The following is a 21,915-nucleotide window of genomic DNA, read 5'->3' on the forward strand; positions in this document are numbered from 1 at the left end:
GGCCGCAGAGATGCAGTTAGAGCACCTCGAGACGACACCCTGCCTGTCCGATCCGACACGCTTTCCTTCGAAGAATAAATCAGTTTCTTGCTTTCCAATTCCCAGCGCCCGCCTCTTTATTTGGTAACTACGATTGAACTAGAGGCGACTAACGCCAAGCAGTGCTTGAGGATATATGGGGAAAATCTGCTTCGTTCATCAGGGGTGATAGGCCAACTTATGTCCTTTGTATAGCAGCCGCGGTCGGTAGTGGGATGACCTGCAGGGCAGTGACGTAGGGAGGGGGAGGGGCAGGGTGGAGGGTAGTAATGTATGGATTATGGAGTTTTACAGGTAAGTAAACATATAATTAAATAAAACAAATTTTGTTGCGTGCACTGCATCACTAAATGCGATGCAGTGCGTGCAACGAAATTCGTTTGGTTTATTTATATGTTTACTTACCTGTAAAACTCCGTAATCCATATATTACTACCCCCCTCCCTACATCACCGCCCTGCAGGTCATCCCACTACAGACCGGGGCTGTTGTATAGTAGCCTAAAACTGAAGTTAAAATGCATAGTGAGTAAATGAGGAGGAAACAAGATGCTTCTATTTAATAATGTACACTAGATTACGAGACACACCACAAACAAAATGGAAACTTAACAGACTTGAGACACGAAAGCAGTGTTTGCTATAAGAAAAACAAGGTCAAACAGTTTGTGAAATTCGAGCTTAGGTAATACTCGTTTCTGAAAGGAATGCTTGAAACCTCTGGTAATTTAGAGTTAGAAATCGGGTCTCCAGTTGTAAGAGGTATGCACCCTGTCCAAGTAGTGACTACAGTTCAAGTCAGGGTAAGTCACAGCATAACCTACATTATCCTGTGCTCACCCTCTGGTAGCTTGGCACACAACACGCAGGGTTAACTTAGAAGGCAATGTGTAAAATATTTGTGCAATAACTCATACAGCAACACAGTGACAACACCACAATAAACTTCACAACAGTGTAGAAAAATAAAGTATGACTTTATAAATAAAACAAGATCAAAATGACAAAAATCCAATTTGCCAAAGTTGAGATAAGAGTTTTTAGAGAATAAGAAGAGGTCTAGCGCTTAGAAGCAACTAGCGCTTTAGGGGTTATTTGGAGTTGCACTGGACTTGTGTAAAGTCAAAGGTTTTCGCCGTCCGCGATGGAGTGCAGGCTGGCTACAGGACCCAAACAGGAACAAAGTACCAAATCCTGGTTGCAACAGAGAGATGAAGGGTGCAGCAGCGTGATTCCTCAATGTCAATCCTGGAGTGGTTCGATGCTTTGGCTCCACCAACGAGACGCCGAGCCACAATGCATTGATTCTGAGGTGCGATGTGCCAGGTTTCTCTACGCAGTCAAGAGGATGTGTTTACCTCTCCAAGGTGCAGCTGTGGTGATGCGAGGTTTTGGTACGTTGGGGCTCTCAAGGTGATGCATTGGTTCTGAGAGTGACCTACCAATTCTGCTCCTGCAACTGGGTCGGTGCACTGGTTCTGCTGCACGCAGACAGGTGATGTGTCGATTTCCTTTAGTGATACAAGTATGCAAGTCCACTTCGAGTGAACCAGGCACAGGAGCAGGGGTAGAGACTTTGATATCCCTAAGTAGCAAGCAAATGCAGGAAAGCCAACAAACCCTTGGAGCACAGTTGGATGTAGAAGCAGAGATCAGATCGTCTTCAGTAGAGTCAGGGAGCAGCAGGCAGCAGGGGAGCACAAGTTCTGTGCTACCAGAAGGTGAGCACAGGATAATTTATTTTGTGTTGTGACTTACCTGGATTGCAGGCCTTCCAGGTCAGCAGTCCAGCAAGGAGTTCTTTTAGAAGCACAGCAGTACTTCTGACTGAGGTTCAGTATTAGAAGTGTACGATTTGGTGAGGTCAGAGACCCAGTATTTATAACCAAACCTGCCTTTAAAGTATGAGTGCACCGGTATCCCTTTTAACCCAGTCCTGTCTGCCAGGATATCTGTGGGGGGGTAATCAATCCTTTGTGTGTTGTCAGGCCACTACCTATTAAAGTGTAAGTGTTAGCCCTTTTCTCTCTTCCTGCCCAGGAAGAGCAATCAAATGCATATATGTTTAGATGGGTACTCAGCCACACCTAGCCTTCCTGTGTTTATGGATGTCTGGAAGGACTGCACAAAGTGTAGCTGTGACCCAGTCCAGACTTGTACTGGAGGCAGACTGCTAGGCACACAGCGCAGTAAGAGCAGAGAAATGTGCCCTTCCTAAAAGAGGAATTTCTAAAAACAGTAATGTTAAATCCAACTTTACCAGGAGAGAGGATGTATCATTACCATTTCTGAGATATGAAGCATGATGCAGCTTCTCCTTTCTAATTATGAATTACAGCTTTAGGTATTTTAAGTAATTCCCAGTCCCTGCCTATGAGAGGAGTAGGCCTCACAGCAGTGAAGAACGAATGTGGGTGTTTGTAATTACCAGGACATGCAAAACCTAACAGTACATCTACCTTTTACTCACAGATCACCCTGCCCGATGGGCTCCCTAGGGCCTACTTCAGTGGTGACATGTGTAATAAAAGTATAAGGCTTGGCATGTAGTTTTAAATGCCAAGTCGAAGTAGGAGTAAACTGCACACACAGGCCCTGCTGTGGCAGTCCTGAGACATGGTTAAGGGCTACTTATGTGGGTGGCACAATCAGTGCTGCAGGACCCCTAGTACCATTTATTTTACAAGCATTGGGCACATGTAGTGCACTTTACTAGGGACTTATAAGTAAATAAGTAAATTAAAAATGCTAATTTGGTATGAGTCAATGTTACCATGCTCTAGGGAGGGACAACATGCACTTTAGCACTGATTAGCAGTGGTAAAGTGGTCAGAGTCCTAAACCAAGCAAAAAACAAGTTCAAAGAAAGAGGAGGAGGCAGGCAGAAAGTTTGCAGTGGCCCTTCAGAAAGGGACATTTTACAACACTTGGCAATGTAAACAGATGTGCCTTAAGCTTGTACTTGATCATCACTACACATTTTGAGGCTGCACCTGCAAGAGCCGGATAAGAGGGAAAGTTGACAGAGTAGGAAGTGTATGTTCCAATGGAGAATGCATAGTGTTCCCTTTAAATTCATTATTGAATAAAAGCTCTAAACTGCACATGCTACTACCCTTTATGCTTATTTTAAGCAAATTACTAATCAGACCTCTATTCCTCTGTGTTCTGTAGCACACGATTAGTTAGTTGTGCTTGACGCAGACCTTGTCAGTGCTCCTGAATATATTAATAACAGTGCTCTCCTCAGTGCAGGCGTGAACTCTGACAGTTTTCATCTGCACTGAGGAGATCAGGCTATGTTTAGGAAGTGGGGTTCGCTCTTTCACAAGAGATTGTCCGGGGCACTTTCCATCCTTTTAGGGTGTGCCCTCGGGCCAAGCACTGGTGGTGTGCCACCTCATATGTGACGAACAGTCAGTACTACTCCTGACAAATCCTTTGGCATCGCATCTTCAATACAGTGCTAGTGCAACAGCAAAGAGGTCCATTATTTGCAAAGGGTTAAATCACTATGCAAATGATGGAACACCAACTAGTGCAACGTGCACCAGTGCGGTCCATATCATAGAAGGGGCTGTATAATCATTTGTAGTGCCTTATTAATACCATGGCGCCCTAGGGGCACAAAAAGCTGGAGCAAATGCTCACTGCACCCCAGGCCCACATACTGCAACACGGCTACTGATATTCTAACATGTTTTTCCTCAAACACCACAAGTGTGTATAAGTCCAAAGGGACTTGGGGCCATATGTACAAAGCATTTTTTACTGTCATCCATTTTCCGACCACAAAACTGCATTTACGTATGTTCAAGGCACAAATTGGAATTTGGTAACACGTTACTGAATCTCAATTTGATATATATTTGGAAGAGAAATGGGATGTATTAATGTTTCGCAACTGAATTCCAGTTGCAAAACTTTAATACTTTACCGACTGCTTGAAGGAGGTGGTAGCTAATTCTGAAGTGGGAAGGGGTTCCTTTGGGACCCCTTGCCCTTTGAGAGTAGAAAAAAAACATTTTAAGAGCAGGCAGTGGTCCCACAAAACCATTGCCTACTCTTAAAAGATAAAACTGAAACATTTACCTTTTTTTAAGCACATCTTTTATAGAAAACATGCTGCATTTAAAAAAAAAAGTTTACTTTATTTAAAAGCATCAAAGACATGGTGGCCTGTGATGCAAGCAAATCGAATTCTAGTAGATCACAAACTGCGACCTACCTCATTAATATTAATGATGTAGGCCTATTTGCGACACACAGTGATTCGTTAATTAGGAAATAAGGCCAGATTTAACTTTAGTACATTAGTAATGTGAAGATACGTTTGAAACAAAGGCTTCAGAGAAGCTATGCTCTGCAACACCAAACTAACTATACTATCCTGCACGTTTGCTTACTTCCCGGCCGTTGGTTCACTGCTGACTAAAACAATGTAGGGTATGGCTGTGAAAAACACAATACACGTTTAGTATAATAAAGGAAGAATCGAACATAATGGAGGGGAACTTAGTTAGAGGTCAGCAAGCACCTACCTGCACGAGAAGAAATGCTTAACAATAATAACAACCGCGCCCTTGACCTTGGGCATGTTATGCGCGTTTCTTGCACTGCAACAGTCTCAAGATAACAAGAGCAATCATTGTCCCAAGCAGGCATGTCACCGGCAGTACTGTTGAATTCCAGAGGTTCCTGCCACTTCAGTTTCAAGATAAACATTATGCGAAGTATTTTGCATCCAAAAGAGTTACATTTTAGGCAGAGCGCGTGCCTTCTCAACAAACACCCACGCTGGCAATAGCTGGGGATTTAGTTTGCTTTTCATGGCGAGCTGGAGCAGGGACATTTTAAGGATGTTGGGGGCCCTGGGCCAAATGTAATTTGGGGCCTCTATTCGGAGCAGGTTTGAATTTATGATCCAGTATGAGCTCTTGAATGCCCTCTTTGGCCAGGTTACTAACAGTGCATGGACACACTCGTCCACATTCTAAATGTATTTGAATCTAATATTCAGAGAAAGTGCTGTGTGTTTTTAATATCGTAACACAGTAGCAGCTCACTAATTTTACTGCAAATATTATCCGTGACACCTTCCCATTTCTCATATATGTGAGGTCCTGTTTTTATGTAAAAGGAACTTGTTTTATGGATGTTGCATGAAACATAAATACAATATTGTTTTGCGGAATGCTCATGACAGACTCTCAGACATCACCCACATTAAAAATAAATAACATGAAAAACCGTATTTAAAAAAATCTGTTTGAGAATGATTCAAGGTCATCATGGCAAACCTCTCTGCAGATCAGAGATGGGTCTTTCAGGGGCCCCTGAAAGGCTGGGGCCCTGGGCCAGTGCCCACATTGCCCATGCCTTAAAACGTCTCTGAGCTGGAGATGTCTTACCTTCAAAGTCGGCTCCATACTCGTACAATCCATCAATAAAGTGCGGCACGGCGAACAGTATCGACCCGAGCCCAATCGCGAAGGCTGAAAAGGCGAGCCACCGGGGCTTGTGGCCCCTCTGTCCGTAGAAAGAGACGAAGAGCGACAGGACGCAGAACGCGATGTCATAGCTGGAGGCCACCAGGCCCGTCAGGGAGCTGTTCAGCTGGAAGCGTCTCTCGATGGTAGAAATGCTGACATTTACCAAGCCGTTCACGATAGTACCTGGAAAGAAAGAAACACAGTCGGTGCCTTCTCTGCCATGAGTCCACTAAGTGGAGGTGCTAGAGCGATGGATGGGGAACCAAGAATAAATGACTCACCAACCACAGTAATCATAATAATAGAAAACATAATAATAAAGTCTCCCATTATATGGGGCTTCGTACTGCTCATATTGCGTTTCGTTTTGCATATTCTGTCAGGTCTTGTTTACGTTTTGGTGAAAACGGCATGTTTTCCATTAACCACCGCAGGCATTCTTTTTCTCGACCTCGAGTGATGCAGTTCTGCCAAATGTTTACCAGACTGTTTACAGACATCTTTTACCCTCCCAACAACTGGTCGATAAGCCTGGCGCCTTCTTTGAACAGAACATTAAATTTACATGATGAACTCTCCTCTACTAGTACTAACTCATCCTACCTCTCTGAAATACCCAAAGAAAATCTGATGTTAGCACCAGCTCATCCTTCGCTGACTCTAGTCTATATTCTTTTCCACCAATAAACCAGATAAGTTAAGCAAACATCTCCTCAACAGTAAACCCACAGGCTCTCTGCTCGATATATGTCCTTTATCTTTCCTCCAATCTCAAGAAGGTACTCTTGCTGCTGAACTCACTTAGCAAAGGCATTGTCCCTTCCTCTTTGAAGAAGCATTGACAAACCTCCTATTACGCAGCCTGGTCATGATCCTGGCAATATAACTTATTTTGGGCCCATCTCTTCCCTTTCTTTTTTTTGTTAAAATACAAGAGAAAATTGTTACTCTCAGCTCAAAACCTTTGCAGAGAAACATAATCTTCTATGTAACAACCGGGGTGGCATCAGAACAGGCTACTCCATGGAGCTGGTAATTCTCTCTTTAGTGGATGCTCTTCAATCTCCAACAGCAGAGGCTCAGGAGCATTATTGCTCCTGAACCTCTCCGCTGTCTTTGATACTAAAGACCATGCCATCCTCACACTCCCCATTAAGTGGATTGCTTCCTTCCCTGTAGATCAAATCCAACCATTCAACTAGGCACATTCACCTTCCCCTAGGTGAGCCCGTGTGTTACGTAAAGCTCCTGTCCAATACTTAACCTGTATATGGTCCCTCCTGCATAACTTCATATTCACTCCCAAGTAGCATTTTAGTTATATGCTGATTACACATAGCTGATGATTGACCTTCAAGATGATCTAAATAACCAGGTCACTGGCGTTCAAGCTGTTATGATCTCGGTTGTTACCTAGATAGGGGTGAATCATCTTAAAATCAACTCCACCAAATCAGAAATCCTGCCTATCTTTTCTCAAACCCAATAATTGGGATAATTTGCTATGGCCGTAGAATCTGGGGCAATGTATCCAACCAATCAATACATTCAGGAATACCTGTATTCTCCTAGATCATAACCTGAGTTTTAAGGTAATGTCAACAAATGTTGCCTCTTCCTAATAAGGCTCCTCAAAAAAATAGCCACATTGCAAAAAATGCAAAACACCCTTAACTGAAGTATCTTCCAACAAAAACAATTCAATTGTATCTCCGCTCATCAGAGGTCCTTGCACTGAGTTCATGTCAACAAAAAATTGCATCAAGCCTAACATCTAGTCCTGCGCAGCTCCAAAATTCTGACTTGCAAATTCACTAAATATCAGCCCACAAGCCCTCCAATCCAGATCCAACATCTGTTTGAAGTTCATCACATCAAACTCAAAATTGAGGTGGCCACTCATTTAGTGTGCTTGTGCTAAGCTCTGAAATGCTATTCTGCTTGTGATATCTCCTCATCTTACACTTCAGACAAGCAAACAAAGCCTGGCTTTTCTCTAAATAGGCAGCCAAAATTGTGGCCACACACTCTACAAATCCAATCAATCAATCAATCAATCAATGCATTTATATAGCGCACTACTCACCCGGAGGGTCTCAAGGCGCTGGGGGGGGGGGGGGGTCCGCTACTGCTCGAACAGCCAGGTCTTGAGCTGCTTCCTGAAGGTGAGGTGGTCCTGGGTCAGGCGGAGGTGGGTAGGAAGGGAGTTCCAAGTCTTGGCGGCCAGGTAGGAGAAGGAACCTTCCTCCTGTGGTGGCTCTTCGGATGCGGGGGACGGGGGCGAGGGCGTGGCTGGTCGATCGAAGCTGGCGTTTGGGAGCGTAGAAGTTGAGGCGGCTGTTGAGGTATCCTGGTCCTTGGTTGTGTAGGGCTTTGTGTGCGTGGGTGAGGAGCCGGAAGGTGATTCTCTTGTTGACCGGGAGCCAGTGCAGGTCTCTCAGGTGTCCGGAGATGTGGCTGCGGCGGGGGATGTCCAGGATGAGTCGTGCTGAGGTGTTCTGGATCCGCTGGAGTCTCTTCTGGAGTTTGGCGGTGGTTTTGGCGTAGAGGGAGTTGCCATAGTCCAGACGGCTGGTGACGAGGGCCTGGGTGACCGTCTTCCTGGTCTCAGTGGGGATCCATCGGAAGATCTTACGTAGCATGCGCAGGATGTTGAAGCACGACGAGGAGACGGCGTTGACTTGTCTGGTCATGGAGAGGGAGGAGTCCTGGATGAAGCCCAGGTTGCGTGCGTGTTCTGTTGGTTTGGGTGCGCTGCCCAGGGCGGGGGGCCACCAGGAGTCGTCCCAGGCGGAGGGTGAGGATCCCAGGATGAGGACTTCCGTCTTGTCCGAGTTCAGTTTCAGGCGGCTGTTCAACATCCATGTGGCTACGTCTGTCATCCCTTCGTGCAGGTTGGCTCTGGCGGTGGCGGGGTCGTTAGTGAGGGAGAGGATCAGCTGGGTGTCGTCGGCGTAGGAGATGATGTTCAGGTTGTGCTGGCGTGCGATGGCTCCGAGGGGGCTCATGTATACGTTGAAGAGTGTTGGGCTGAGCGAGGAGCCTTGAGGAACGCCGCAGATGACTTCGGTGGCCTCCGATCTGAACGGGGGGAGGCGGACTCTCTGTGTCCTTCCGGCGAGGAAGGAGGTGATCCACTCCAGTGCCTTCTCCTGGATTCCGACGTTGCTGAGGCGCTGTACTAGGGTGGCAGACAGTGTCGAAGGCCGCGGAGAGGTCCAGGAGGATGAGGGCCACTGTTTCTCTGTTGTCAAGCAGGGCTCGGATGTCATCGGTAGCTGCGATCAGGGCGGTCTCGGTGCTGTGGTTGGCCCGGAAGCCAAACTGCGAGAGGTCGAGGGAGCCGTTCGTCTTGAGGAGGGCGGCCAGTTGCTTGTTGACGGTCTTCTCGATGACTTTTGCCGGAAACGGGAGCAGCGAGATGGGGCGGTAGTTCTTGAGGTCGGTTGGGTCTGCTGATGGTTTCTTAAGTAGAGCGCTGTGTCCGGCGTGCTTCCAGCTCTCCGGGAAGGTGGCGGTGTCGAAGGAGGTGTTGATGACGTCCCGCAGGTGGGGTGCGATGACGGCGTCGCCTTGTTGAAGACGTGGTGAGGGCAGGGGTCTGTCGGGGATCCGGAGTGGATGGAGTTCATCGTGCGGATGGTGTCTTCGGTGCTGATCGGGGTCCAGGCGCGGAGGGTGGTGGTGGGGGGCGGTGGTTCGGTCGTGGCGTGCGTCGGTTGAGTGCTGAAGCTGTTGTGTATGTCCGCGATCTTGTTGTGGAAGTAGGAGGCGAGGGAGTTGCAGAGGTCTTGCGAAGGGGTGATGTCGTTGTTTCCGGCGTTGGGGTTGGAGAGCTCTTTCACGATGTTGAAGAGTTCCTTGCTGTTGTGTGCGTTGTTGTCCAGTCGTTCCTTGAATGCGGTTTTCTTGGTGGCGTGGATCAGCTGGTGGTGTTTTCGGGTGGCGAGCTTGAGGGCAGTCATGTTGTCCGGTGTTGGGTCTCTGCGCCAGGTTTTCTCAAGTGCTCTGCAGTTCTTCTTGGAGCTCTTGAGTTCGTCGTTAAACCATGGGGCTTTCTTGCTGCCGGGTCTGCTCGGCGGGGTCTTCAGCGGGGCGAGGTCGTCTGTGCAGTCGCTGATCCATTTCGTGAGGTTGGTGGCTGCTTGGCTGGGGTTGGTTGTGCTGGTGGGAGGGTTCTTGCTCAGGGAAGTAGCGAGCTGGTCTGTAGTGATCTTGTTCCAGCTTCTGCGGGGAGCCTGTTGCTGGTGGAGCGTGGTCCTTCTGAAGCTGAAGTGGACGCAGCTGTGGTCCGTCCAGTGGAGTCCCGTGGCGTGGCTGAAGGCGATGTCCTTGCTGGAAGAGAAGATCGGGTCGAGTGTGTGTCCGGCAGAGTGGGTGGGGGTGGTCACCAGTTGCTTGAGTCCGAGGTTGGCGAGGTTGTCCAGCAGGGTGGTGGTGTTGCGGTCATTGTTGTTCTCCAGGTGGAAGTTGAGGTCCCCGAGGAGGATGTAGTCGGCGGAGGGGAGGGCGTGTGGGTTGATGAAGTCGGCAATGTCCTCGCTGAATTGTGTGCATGTTCCCGGGGGTCTGTAGATGAGGGTGCCTCTGAGGGTGGTCTTGGGGTTGGCGTGGATCTGGAAGTGCAGGTGTTCGGCGGGTGCGAGGGTGTCGTCGGTGTTGGTCGTGATGCGGATGGTGTTCCTGTGGATGATGGCGATGCCTCCTCCTGTCTGGTTGACGCGGTCTCTCCGGATGATCTTGTAGCCTTCTGGGATGGCGATGGAGATGTCGGGCGCTGAGGAGGCGTTCATCCAGGTTTCCGTGATGAAGGCGACGTCAGGGTCTGTGGTGTCGAGAAGGTTCCATAGCTCGACGGCGTGTCTGTGGACGGAGCGGGTGTTGAGCAGGATGCACTTCAGGTGGGTGCTGCTGGTGTTCGGCTTGGTGGGTGCTGGTGTGGCGTGGGTCCGGTTGCAGGTGAACTTGCAGGAGTGGCAGCTGAAGGGTCCGTGGGTGCGTCTCGGTGTGGCTCGGTAGCAGCCCGGTGTTCGGCCGGTGTTGAGTGCGTTGAGGTCGGTGGCGTCGTAGGTCCGTCGGGACGGCTTCCGGCGGTGGGGACCAGGGGTCCTGGCACTGGGCGCGGTCCAGGCGCGGACGGGCGCAGACGGGCTTATCTTTGGCGCACCTTCGGCGCTCAATTGGTGCTCCCGCTGCGCGCGTCCGCTGCGCGGTCGCTCTGGGGGCGTCATAAGAAGGGAGCCGGGAGGGAGGGTCAGCTGGGAGGCGGGGAGCGCGTGGGCCAATCGGCAAGCGGGGGGGCGGGGTCGCGGCAGGAACGGCGGGAAAAAACGGCGGGCTTGGTGGGCGGCCCTGCGGCGGCTGGGGCGCCGGATCGGCGGCTGGGGCGCCGGATCGGCGTCTGGCAGGCAGCAGGTAGAGGTAGGCAGGTAGAGCAGGCGGGGAGCGTGGGGGCGACCAGGCCGTGAAGGGCGCATCCACACTAACCATATAATTTAATAAATATAATTTTCATCCATAACGTATTAACAATGGTGACATAAAAAATGCCACTTGTCTCCGCAAAACTCAACATCTCTGGCAGAAATTGCAGCAAATGGAGTCAAGACTTTTCTCGAGTACAAACCAAGGCCTGCGAGGGAAAATGACTCAGATATAGACCTCTCAAGTCCACACCCAGAGACTGTGGAACCACATCAAACTCTCCGTGCTTCCCTTCCCCGCCTTCAATTTAGGAAGATCTCAAGGCCCATATGTTTAAATGGATCTATGAGATAACCTTAATGTGAATGATTAGAGACTGGCTCCATACTTGCTGTCTACCTTCTAGAAATCAACCCTGTCATCCACTTGCTGTAAATGTTGTATTGACCTCATGTCATGCCCACCCTCGCTGTGATAGTTTCCCAATATTCATCCTGATTGCCATTTCGCTGTTACTGAAAGGTAAGGTTTTAGTGTGTTCTCTCTACACAGCATTATTGCTCCATAAATCAAGATTTGCTTCTACAAATATCTCAAATGAATAAAAATAAAACGCTGAAAGAAATGCTATTTTTACATATTAGGTACTTGTAAGCTTTGAACACATAAACCATAAAAACTGACATCTCACCTCGACAAGTTGTTCCGTTTTGCGTATTTGTATAGAGCATACCTCACCCAGGAGGGTATCATGGTGCATACTCCATGCTGAAAATCCACAAATGAAGATCCTACTATGAATTGGTTAAAGGTGTAGGCACCCCAAGCTAACAGCCTAAATTGGTGTGAATTTCTTGATTACGAATGACCAGGAGTCCTGCACATTCTGTAGACTGGGGACTCAGGGTAAACAGTCCTGACAAAGTGTGCAGGAATTGCTCCTAGACAAAATTAATTTAATAACAATACATATCTCCAGAACCTCAAGATATGAACCTTGACATGTTCCAGGAAACAAGATACGTAGCTAATGAAATAAGGAGGACCCAGCGCAGCCTGATCCCAGAATTTGAAAGCTCAAAAAAGAAACTGCTTCTTAAAATGGAAACGATAAAATTGGTGTATTGACAAATGGCATGGAAATACTGATCTACTAAAATCACCGTGGACACTAAGGATTAAAAATACCTCTCTTCCATTCATTTTGGGCGCAGTGGAGAACATGAATTGTTTGAAAGAAGGAAAAACAGTCAAAAGGAAGGTTGTGAAACTTTAACTTTAAAAAAAGAAGAAGACGAATCCGCTTAACATTCAGCCGGACAATTGTTTTCCAAGTTTCACCCAGGGAGCTCGCTTTCTCAATATTCTCTCTACCAAATCCTTCGCTAATTACGGCACAGCAGTGACTGCCGCGTAGTGCCGAGGATCTTAGACATCTTGTCAACATAATGAAAGGAATTGCACATCAACATCTTGTCTATGTCTTGCTAGTGTTCATTGTTGGAACTTGCAGTTTTATTGATGCTTTTTGTTTCTACAAGGAATTACTTTTTAAGATAAGTAGGTGGTTTTACGAGTTTCTGAGCATCAAACGCTTGGCAGTAGAAGTAAGTTACATACATTTGACCTTACTACAAAACATTTTTTCAAAAGCACAAGAATGCTCAATGTTATGCCTTGAGGCTTTGGAAAGAGAAATAGCAGGTTTAAATGTCAGTACTAGAAAACACAACCCGATGTTTAAAATAGGTAATCAAAAGAAAGGTAGAGTATCAACACATGGAAATAAAATTAAATGAGACGACCTCATCTGGTCCGCATATGGATCTTTTATTAGAAAACATACAGCATGTTTTTACAAAACTGACTGATAAGGTGAATCGAGGATCCTGTCAAGGCAACCATGCCTGATTATCTGTCTGTTTTTTTCTGTGCATTAGGTGTATTTACTTGTTATGAACAGCCTAAGGTCGTGGGGGTTCCGGAGCTCAAAAGGCAGACTGTTCCAGGCCATAGCTGCCCTTCAAGAGAGGGAGCTACCTCCCATTCTGGCGAGACGGTGGCGAGGGATAGCAGCAAGACATTGTCTCAATGGCATATAGAACTCAAAGCGCTTCCTGTGGTATAGAGGTCCTGATTTATAGAGGGCAGAGTGGGCAATGGTCAAAGCCTTAAACAGAATGTGTTGGTCAACTGAAAGCCAGTGCAAATCCCGAAGAAAATGATTAATACTGGACCTACCCGGCATACCCAGTAGCATTCTAGCGGCCGCATTCTGAATGAGCTGAAGCTTTTTAGCTGATAGCGGGGAAGGCCAATGTAGAGAGAATTGGCATAGTCTAGCCGCAAGAGAATGAGAGCACGGGTCACCGTTTCTTTTGCTGCTTTAGGCAGACATTTCTTAAGGAATTTCAGAGTGCCGAAGTACACTCATGCCAGTTTATTAATCTGTGTAAGGAATCTGAGGTCCTCGCCAAACCATACCCACAGATTTTTAGCTGGGATACCCATGGTTTTTGGCATAAGGTAGCCCTCGGGTCACAGGTCATCCTTACAATTCTGCGGGAAGGACCCGTAGAGGAGAACCTCAGTCTTATCCTTGTTACATTTAAGTTGGGCCCGCACTAACCATTTAAAAACCTCGGTTAGGCAGTTTTTAGCGGAGTCAAGAGATGCCTCATCTTTATTCCATGTAAAGAGCAGCTGGGTATCATCAGCGTAGGCTATGATTTTGGTGCCCAGCCCTTCCGTCAGATAAATCAGTGGTGTCACATAAACATTGAAGAGTAATGGGCTCAATGTTGAGCCCTTTGGAACACCGGTAGTAATACTTCTAGGAGTGGATGAAAAGGGTGGCAGCCACACTTGCTGTGTTCTGTTAGCCAAAAAGGATTCAATCCAGTTCCACACCTGGCTTGAGATTCCAATGTTGATCAGATGGTCAAGTAACTGACAATGAGGTACCGTATCAAATGCGGCAGAGAGGTCCAGTAAAACCAGGGCCGCTCTGCCGCCAGAATCACGGCATTCCCTAATTGCCTCCGTCATCTCGACCAGAGCAGTCTCTGTACTGTATGAGGCTCTGAAACCGGACTGAGCCGGATGCAGGGTGCCAGGCGTTTAGACTTGTTAGAGTTCCATAACTGTTACTTCCCCATAACTTATCCATACAAAAAACAATTCGTTCTAGTTGCTATGTTCGTTCCAAAATTGGATTTTCCTCAGAATATTGTGTGGAAGAAACTTGTTCAGCTTCAATCTGCACTCGCTTTGAATTTAGCTACACCGAGCAGGCATGTGCCCCAATTTTAGGTTAATAGGGAAGTCTTCCTTACAAAATGATAGACAGCATGAGTTTCACCCTGATGCCTATCAAAGTTCTGTTTATGGGAATATCATGTAGCCAGACATTTTGAAATTAGGATTACATAATATATCAATGGACTAGCCATTCGTTTATGGATTTTAGTGAATCCCTCCACCAAAGGGCTTTCTTTTGCACTACAGACAAAAATAAACATGAAAATTAAGATTGAAGTGAAATTCAGCCATGCTGTTGACTTGAAGCAATGAACACATTCAATAACTGACAGCAATGTAGCCAGTGGAGAATATTTGTTCACACAATCCATATAAAAGAAAGGCTATTTTGTCTAATAGTATTTTTAAAACATGCACATTCATTTCCCTTAAGTCCAAACTGTAGTCAATTTATTGGCGTTTTGTTGACAAAGTTCAAATGCAAAGCATTCATAATTATAACATCACAGGATTAATGGTGGAAAATCATTGCAAAATACCTGCATTAGGAAACTCAGTGACAAGAAAATTATAAATTTCACTTGATGAATTAATCTCTTCCAGCAGTCTATGAATAACGTATGGCATTAAAGGACCCCATAGTAGGGCTTTTGCCTCCTATGAATAGAGAGGCACTAAATCGTATGCACTGCTTAAACCTCATCATGTCTCATTGGATAGGACTGTCTATAGGTGATTATCAACGCCAAATCTGGATTATACAATCTTGGGGAAAATATTAGCTACCAAAGTGTTGTGCTTTTTGACCCATCCTGGTTAATTTAGATCAGAATGGATCATACCAGGTAACTGTACATCACCAAATGTTAAGTAAATATTTCATCTTTTAGATAACACCTTTGAGAGTAGTGGAACACCAGCAAATGTATCAGTCAATATTAAAAGAAGTACTTAATTCATTGCAAAAATGGCCAAGGATTATCCGAACGTTGGTGGGTGGAGAGTGGAACCAAATTGGGTGCTCGTTGCCTCCACTGTCCTTTGCATTAGCGATGAAGCCTTTGGCAAATGATACCTGCGAAGAAGGAATTGCACATAGGATAAAGGGGTCTGGTAGCCTACATGCAAACTCACTATTAGAGGATGATACTCTAAAATATTTGTATGATACTCAAACTGACCTCAACCGAATCATAGCGAGGCTGGAGAATTTTGGTAGCATATCTGCTGTCTTTATAAACCACAATAACAACAAAGTCAATGGCTGTGATTTGACTCAGTCTCCTTCTGATGAGGACTCACCCTATCGGTGATGAGAGGTATGGCCAATTCCAAAATGGTTGTTTGCCAACAGTGCTACGTGTCCATACCACAACAGATATGTAAAAAAATCAACACATTGTTGTTCAACTTAATATGGAGCTCAGGTAGAAGCAGAGTTACACTTGCAAAGTTACACCTGTCAAACACTGAGGGTTGCCTAAAAATAATGGATTTCGAAGCATATTATCTGGTTGCCCAACTGCAACGTGTGTCAGGCTGGTTTAAACCCAGTATATGTCGAGAGTATTGGGGCGATTGACTATGGCAAAATAGTATTTGTTGAGGAGCACATTATAAGCAAGCAGAAAAGATTATTAAGCAAATATTGCTGGGAATTTCAGTGGCATATGAATCTACTCTATCCTTGTAGATTTAGACCAATTGACAAAATAGAAAATGTTTTGGTGTTGACGCAAGCAGAGCTGAAGCATGTGTTGTATGTCTATGATAATAATCTACTTTGGCTTTTTAGCAGCTTAAAGCTACAGTACTGTGTCTCAGCAGGACAGTTCATGAAACTTAAAATGGCTGATGGATTAAAATTGAGTAACAACTCATATGAGCCTCAGTAGTATGGAGGACTAGCTTCAATATTAGCTCTGGAAAGAGCTAATAAATCCAAATCTGTGCTGTACTGAATCATATAGGATCGGGTAAAGAGTGAGCTGATATCAAAAGGGAAATAAATAGTGGTTGAGATCTCCTTTGGCAACTTCCTGTTAGTTTCCAAATATATGATCATGAAAGGCTTGCTTTAAGATAATACTCTTCTAAGTTGTTCCTATCTATTGCTTATGACACTGGTGATCATGCTATTGAAGCAGAATGTGTATTTATCAATCCAGTAGTTTCTGTCAAATGACAGTCAAAGCATCAGGGATCAGTCTGCTAAATCACCCACATAGACTGTGCCCTGTAGGGTGCCAAAGATCATCTCTATTGTGTCTTTTGCTAATGTAGTCCCATTGGCCCAACCTCACAAGCAAAACTATGTGGCTTTCCGAACATGCACAAATGACACCCACACCCTTTTCCTGGCAAACAGTCAACCAGGCAAGTTACACAACCAAAATCACTACATGCCTGAAACATCTGCTCAACTGGATAAAGGGGAGTTGTCTTTGCATGACCAAAGACTAAACCAAAACTCTAGCAATGAGATGAACCAAATCTGACTCTGTGCCCTTCAGCTTAGGCTTGAATGACAAATTGTCAGGAACAATACAAATTGTGATACACAAATATAGTGAAAATAATATTGGGAACTAAAATACTGTCGTTTACATACTTTGTATCCAAACAACAACAATATAGAGCCGAGAATACTGTGGATCAGAATATGGTCAAAAGAGGTATGTATATTGATTTTACTATTAGCCTTATATTTAATTAAATGTAGATATTAAAGTTTAAAATTATAATACAATAAAAAGTAAATACATAGTATACTAAACAAACAATATAACATAAAACACTAAATAGGTACCTAAAAAAATTGACACATTATTTAATTTAAACTATCAATACATTTTTTTACAATACATTAATATATTATACTAATGCTTTCACAGTCTTGCCACACCCGACGGGATACACCGCATACGTAGAATCAAATACGTTGCAGAAAGTGTTTATTTCATCAATGAATAATTTTTAGGATTGCCAAAATCTTAAGGTGCTATTAATGCAGGTAAAAAAATGACATTCTACGTATTTCTGCACACAGCCTTCCAATGGACCATGATTATATCTATATAAATTCAGTGACAAAACCACAGGATACAGCGATGCAGAAGTTGAACTCAGATTGAACTGTACAAAACCATTCACATTCAGCAGTTATAGTTACAGGAGCAGAATGACAATAGTTCCCAACGCCCCTCTCAATCCGCTCCACCAATCGATAATGCGAGTTGGCAGGAGGGCACCAAGGGGGAAAGGGGATGGGGATAAGAAGAGACTGCCTGGTCCACCCTGGTCACCTTCCTTCTGGATGTCGCTCCCACTCTTCTGACTGGCTATGCTGTATGTATGCTCTATTTGGTTGTTGAGGTCAGTAGACTAAAAGGGAACATAACATATATATATATATATATATATATATATATATACATATATATATATCGTGAAAGCAAAAGTCCAGAGATGAGAGGAGCAAACAATGGCTGGTGCTGGTGGCGAGGTTCAGGACACCCTCGCGAAACAATGTTTTCAACAAAGATTCTTCAAAGAAGACGCCGCACACTACCTCGATTGTGTTGACTTATAGATTTATTTTCTGTAGGTTCCCCACCTACGCGTTTCGGACAAGCAGACTGTCCTTGATCACGGTTAACAAACACGTGTCCATCATTTGTGTTTACCTTAAGTACATGCAAACTCCACTTGGCTATTAGGATGCATTGTGGGTTCAGTAGTTTTTAGGTTTTTCAATTTTTGGTTACATTTTTAACTAGCAATGCGCTGTTGCAAGCCGGATCGCGGTATTTTCGCGGCCAACTGGAAGGTTATTGTTGAATATTAAACAATTTGCGCTGTAGCATCTGGCATAACGCCATAGCTTATCAATATATTTATATTTGAGCATTTAGAAAGGCGCAGATTGTTAAAGGATCTAGTTCAGGCCTAAGTGTCCATATATTGCAATTTATGGCTGAGTGCCCTAGACCCTATTTAAGTCGTTTGGATCAGTTAAGGCTTAGTGCCTTGTATTCCAGTTGTGCCGTTAAATGCTTTGATCAACAGCTGGCACAGCGCAAGGATAAAAATCTTATATTGTTATTTGTCACATATATTGCACTTTGATCAATCATAAGGCGAAATGTTCAAGAAACAAAGATTGGTTGTCTGTAATTGGAAATGTTCAGTTCATCAAAATGATAAGTGTACATAAAGTTCTTCGTCCGTGTTGAGACCCCACGGGTTTCTAGTTTTGAACCTAATAATAAGTTTAGATTCTAGGCGTCTTAGTCTCGTAACTCGATCACCACCTCTTTCGTTCTCCCCCACCATGGCGATTCCCGCATATTTCATATTTTTCCAGGCTTTTCCAGGGTGGGTCTTAAGATGTTTCGCTGTCGCATAACTCATGTCATTGTTTTAAATGGCTCTGGTGTGTTCGAGTATTCTCTTTTTGAGTGGGCAAATTGTTGAGCCAATGTATTTTTTGCCGCAGAAGCACACAATTTGATAGACCACGAATTGTGACTCACATGTTATCTTGTCCTTTATTTCAAAGGTTCTTCCCTTTGGATCTGTTAGGGTTTTGATATTCTGGCCAATTGTGCATGCCTTGCATGTTATGCACTTACTGAATCCCAGTTGTCGTTTCTCTAGCCAACTCAAGATTTTTACTTTTTTAAAATGGCTGTTGACTAGCGTGTCTTGAATAGAAGGAGCTTTACGATAAGAGATTAAGGGTCTGTCACCAATTAGCATTCCTATCTCACTGTCCTTTTTTAGCACATTCCAGTATTTTGACAGGATTTGGCGGATTTTGTAACTTTCCTTTGAAAATGTTAGAATCAGTCGTGGTTTCTCTTCATCTGTGTTCTTTGTAGATTTATTTTTTGGTATCAAAGTGTCTGCTCTCGTTTTTGCTCTTGCTTTTTGTTCGCCTCTAGTTATATCTGCTTGTTTATATCCTCGCTTGGAGAAACGATCTTTAGTTTCTTTAAACTTGTTTTCCATTTCAGTCTCTTCAGAGCAATTGCGTTTCATTCGTAGAAACTCCCCATAGGGGATGCTTTGTTTGAGTGAGACAGGATGGAAACTTGTTCCATGCAACACACTATTCGTAGATGTTTTTTTTCTGAATACAGTTGTTTCCAATGTATTATTTTTGATGTAAATCTTTGTGTCAAGAAACTCTATTTCCTTTTTTTGGATGTTCGATGTAAATTGTAGTCCCACTTCATTCACATTCAGAATCTCAATGTATTCTGTAAGTTTTTGTTTAGTGCCCTTCCAGAGGAGGAACAGATCATCTATAAATCTGAGCCATATAACCACATCCGTGGTGTATGGCTCGTTTTCTTCTCTCCAAGCTATGTTCTTCTCCCACCAACCCATGGTGAGATTGGCATAGCTTGGAGAGAAGGAAACTCCCATGGCACAGCCGCAGATTTGTGTGTAGGTTTTTTTGTCAAAGGTGAAGACGTTGTTTTCCAGACAGAAGGACATCATGTCCAGTAGCATGTTGGTATGTCTCAATTCAGATATTGGTCTCTGATTTAGGAAGTACTTTATTGCATTCATGCCTATATCATGTTGGATCGAAGTGTATAGCGACACAACGTCTATGGTTGCCAGCCAATACTCTGATTGCCATTCCACTCCCATGATGATTCTTAGGAAGTCTCCAGTGTCTTTAATAAATGAACTTAGAGTAGGTACTAACGGAGCCAGAAAGTGATCCACATAAGAGGCTACATTCTCGCATAGTGATCCGCAGCTTGATATTATTGGGCGTGCTGGTGGTTTTATTAGAGTCTTGTGTATTTTCGGAAGAAAATAAATTGTTGGCATTATAGGATGATTAACTATCAAAAAAAAAATTTCTTCCTTACTCATTAGGCCATTTTCTTGCCATGCTTCGATGCGTTTGTGTAGTTCCCTTGTCATATCCACAGTTGGATTGTGTTCGAATACTTTGTAGTTGGTTCAGTTGTTTAGTTGGCGATAGGCTTCCTCCAAGTAGTCAGTCTTGTTTAGGATCACGATATTTCCTCCCTTGTCTGCTGGCTTTATTTCTATCATTGGATTTGACTGGAGATTTTTTAATGCAATGCGTTCGTTTTTGGTTATATTTTCTCTTTTGTTGGTAGTGTTTTTCATTGTCTCCAGTTCTGCCACAACCAGATCATGGAACACGTCTATGCGGTTGCCCGGGTATAGAACAGGACAAAATTTGGATTTGTTCTTAAGGTTTGTCTTAGGATGTGCTCCTATCATGTGGCCCATTTGAGAAAGTAGTTGGGTATTGGTTAAGTCAGTTTGCTCCACTTGATGAGATAGTTCGAACGCAATTTGTAAGCTGGTTGCATCCGCAACTACAAAATTTTCTGATGGCTTGTCTAGAGCGTTCTCACTTGCTGTTGAAGGTTCTTCTCCTCGTTTGTTCTTGGAAAATAATTTCTTAAGCTTAAGTTTTCGAACATATTTGTAAATGTCGATTCTGGTTTCAACTTCATCATGGTGTTTATCAGGGCAAAAAGTCAAACCCTTTCTCAGGAGGGTCTCTTCCGTTGTTGTCAGTTTATAATCAGATAGATTGATAATTAGCTTCGAGTCAGGTTTGGTAGCCTTATTTATTTTTTGAATGTCCTGTTGCGAAGAGGGTATCTTTGATTTGCGGCCTCTCCGGGTTTTCCTCCTTGCGTAGGGTTTGTCACTTGACCCCTTCCACCTCCTCTTGTTCTGGTACTGCCACGTCCTCTTCCCCGTGTTTTTGGGGTTTGTTGATCTTTGTGGAGCATCTCCATCTCCTCTAAAAAAGTAAGCCTTTTGGGTACCACTTTGGTTTGTTCCCCCTCACTTACTTCGGACTCAGTTTCACTGACAGTAGTATCATATTGTGCATTTGATGGTGCCGCCTGATGTTGTAATTTGAGTGTTTCAAAGCGTTTGGCAAAAGTAAAAATAGTCCCATTTTCAAAGTCCGCTTCATCACGCTTAAACTTGCGTTGCTTTCTGTCTTGTATTTCACTATCATGTCTGTCTAGGTTTTTGTCCATGTTTTGGCATAGATTTTTAATAGTTTCTTCACTCTCTCCTTGTCCTTGAATTTGATCTTCCATTTCTTTTATCTTGATATGTAAGATTTCATATCTTTTCTAGCATGTTTTAAGGTAATGAGGATCATTCTTCGTGAACAGTCCATATTGTTCTGTCCCCACTCTTCCAGCATTTCTGAGCTGGTATCTGGATGGTTGGGTAAGGTAAAGATCCGTAGCCCTCTTGGAACTAAACCTAGCTCGGTGTATTTATCTAAGGTTATTATTTCCCAACTTTTAGAGATTTCTTTTCTTTGCAATTTCTCTAGTTGTTGAAAAAGTTGCTTAGTGGTTAATTTGACATTTGTATTCGTGATATCTTTGACAGCTGATGAATTGGATCCAGAGACATTTTTAATAAAAATGCTTTCCGCTTTCTCTAGGCGTTTTGCTGTGCGTTGTTCCATTATTGGTGAGGAGGTTTGGGTTTCAAGTGTGAGTTAAGTATTTTTCAAGTGCAATAATAGCGTTGGTGACCTGTGTGACACGTGGTTGTTTAATGGGGATCTTCGCAGATTTAAATGTGCGATACTCCTGTATTAATTCCTAATGCAGAAAATAAATTGTCAAATCGAGGTAAGTGATGTCTGGTTCCCGTCCAGA

The 21,915-nt window shown here is 44.3% G+C and overlaps 1 protein-coding gene across 2 annotated transcripts in view; it reads right to left on the bottom strand.

Annotated features, from left to right (window-relative positions):
• Nucleotides 1-21,915, bottom strand: part of SLCO4C1 (solute carrier organic anion transporter family member 4C1) — a 662,960-nt gene that overhangs the window by 603,653 nt on the left and 37,392 nt on the right. The window contains exon 2 of one of the 2 annotated variants that reach the window (XM_078675442.1): nucleotides 5,450-5,713. The exons of the other annotated variant lie outside the window; for it this stretch is intronic. Coding sequence (XP_078531568.1) covers nucleotides 5,450-5,713 — 264 coding nt within the window. The remainder of the gene's footprint in view (nucleotides 1-5,449; nucleotides 5,714-21,915) is intronic. 2 annotated transcript variants of the gene reach the window in all.

Source organism: Lissotriton helveticus, chromosome 2_1 (genome assembly GCF_964261635.1).
Source record: "Lissotriton helveticus chromosome 2_1, aLisHel1.1, whole genome shotgun sequence".
NCBI lineage: Eukaryota > Metazoa > Chordata > Amphibia > Caudata > Salamandridae > Lissotriton > Lissotriton helveticus.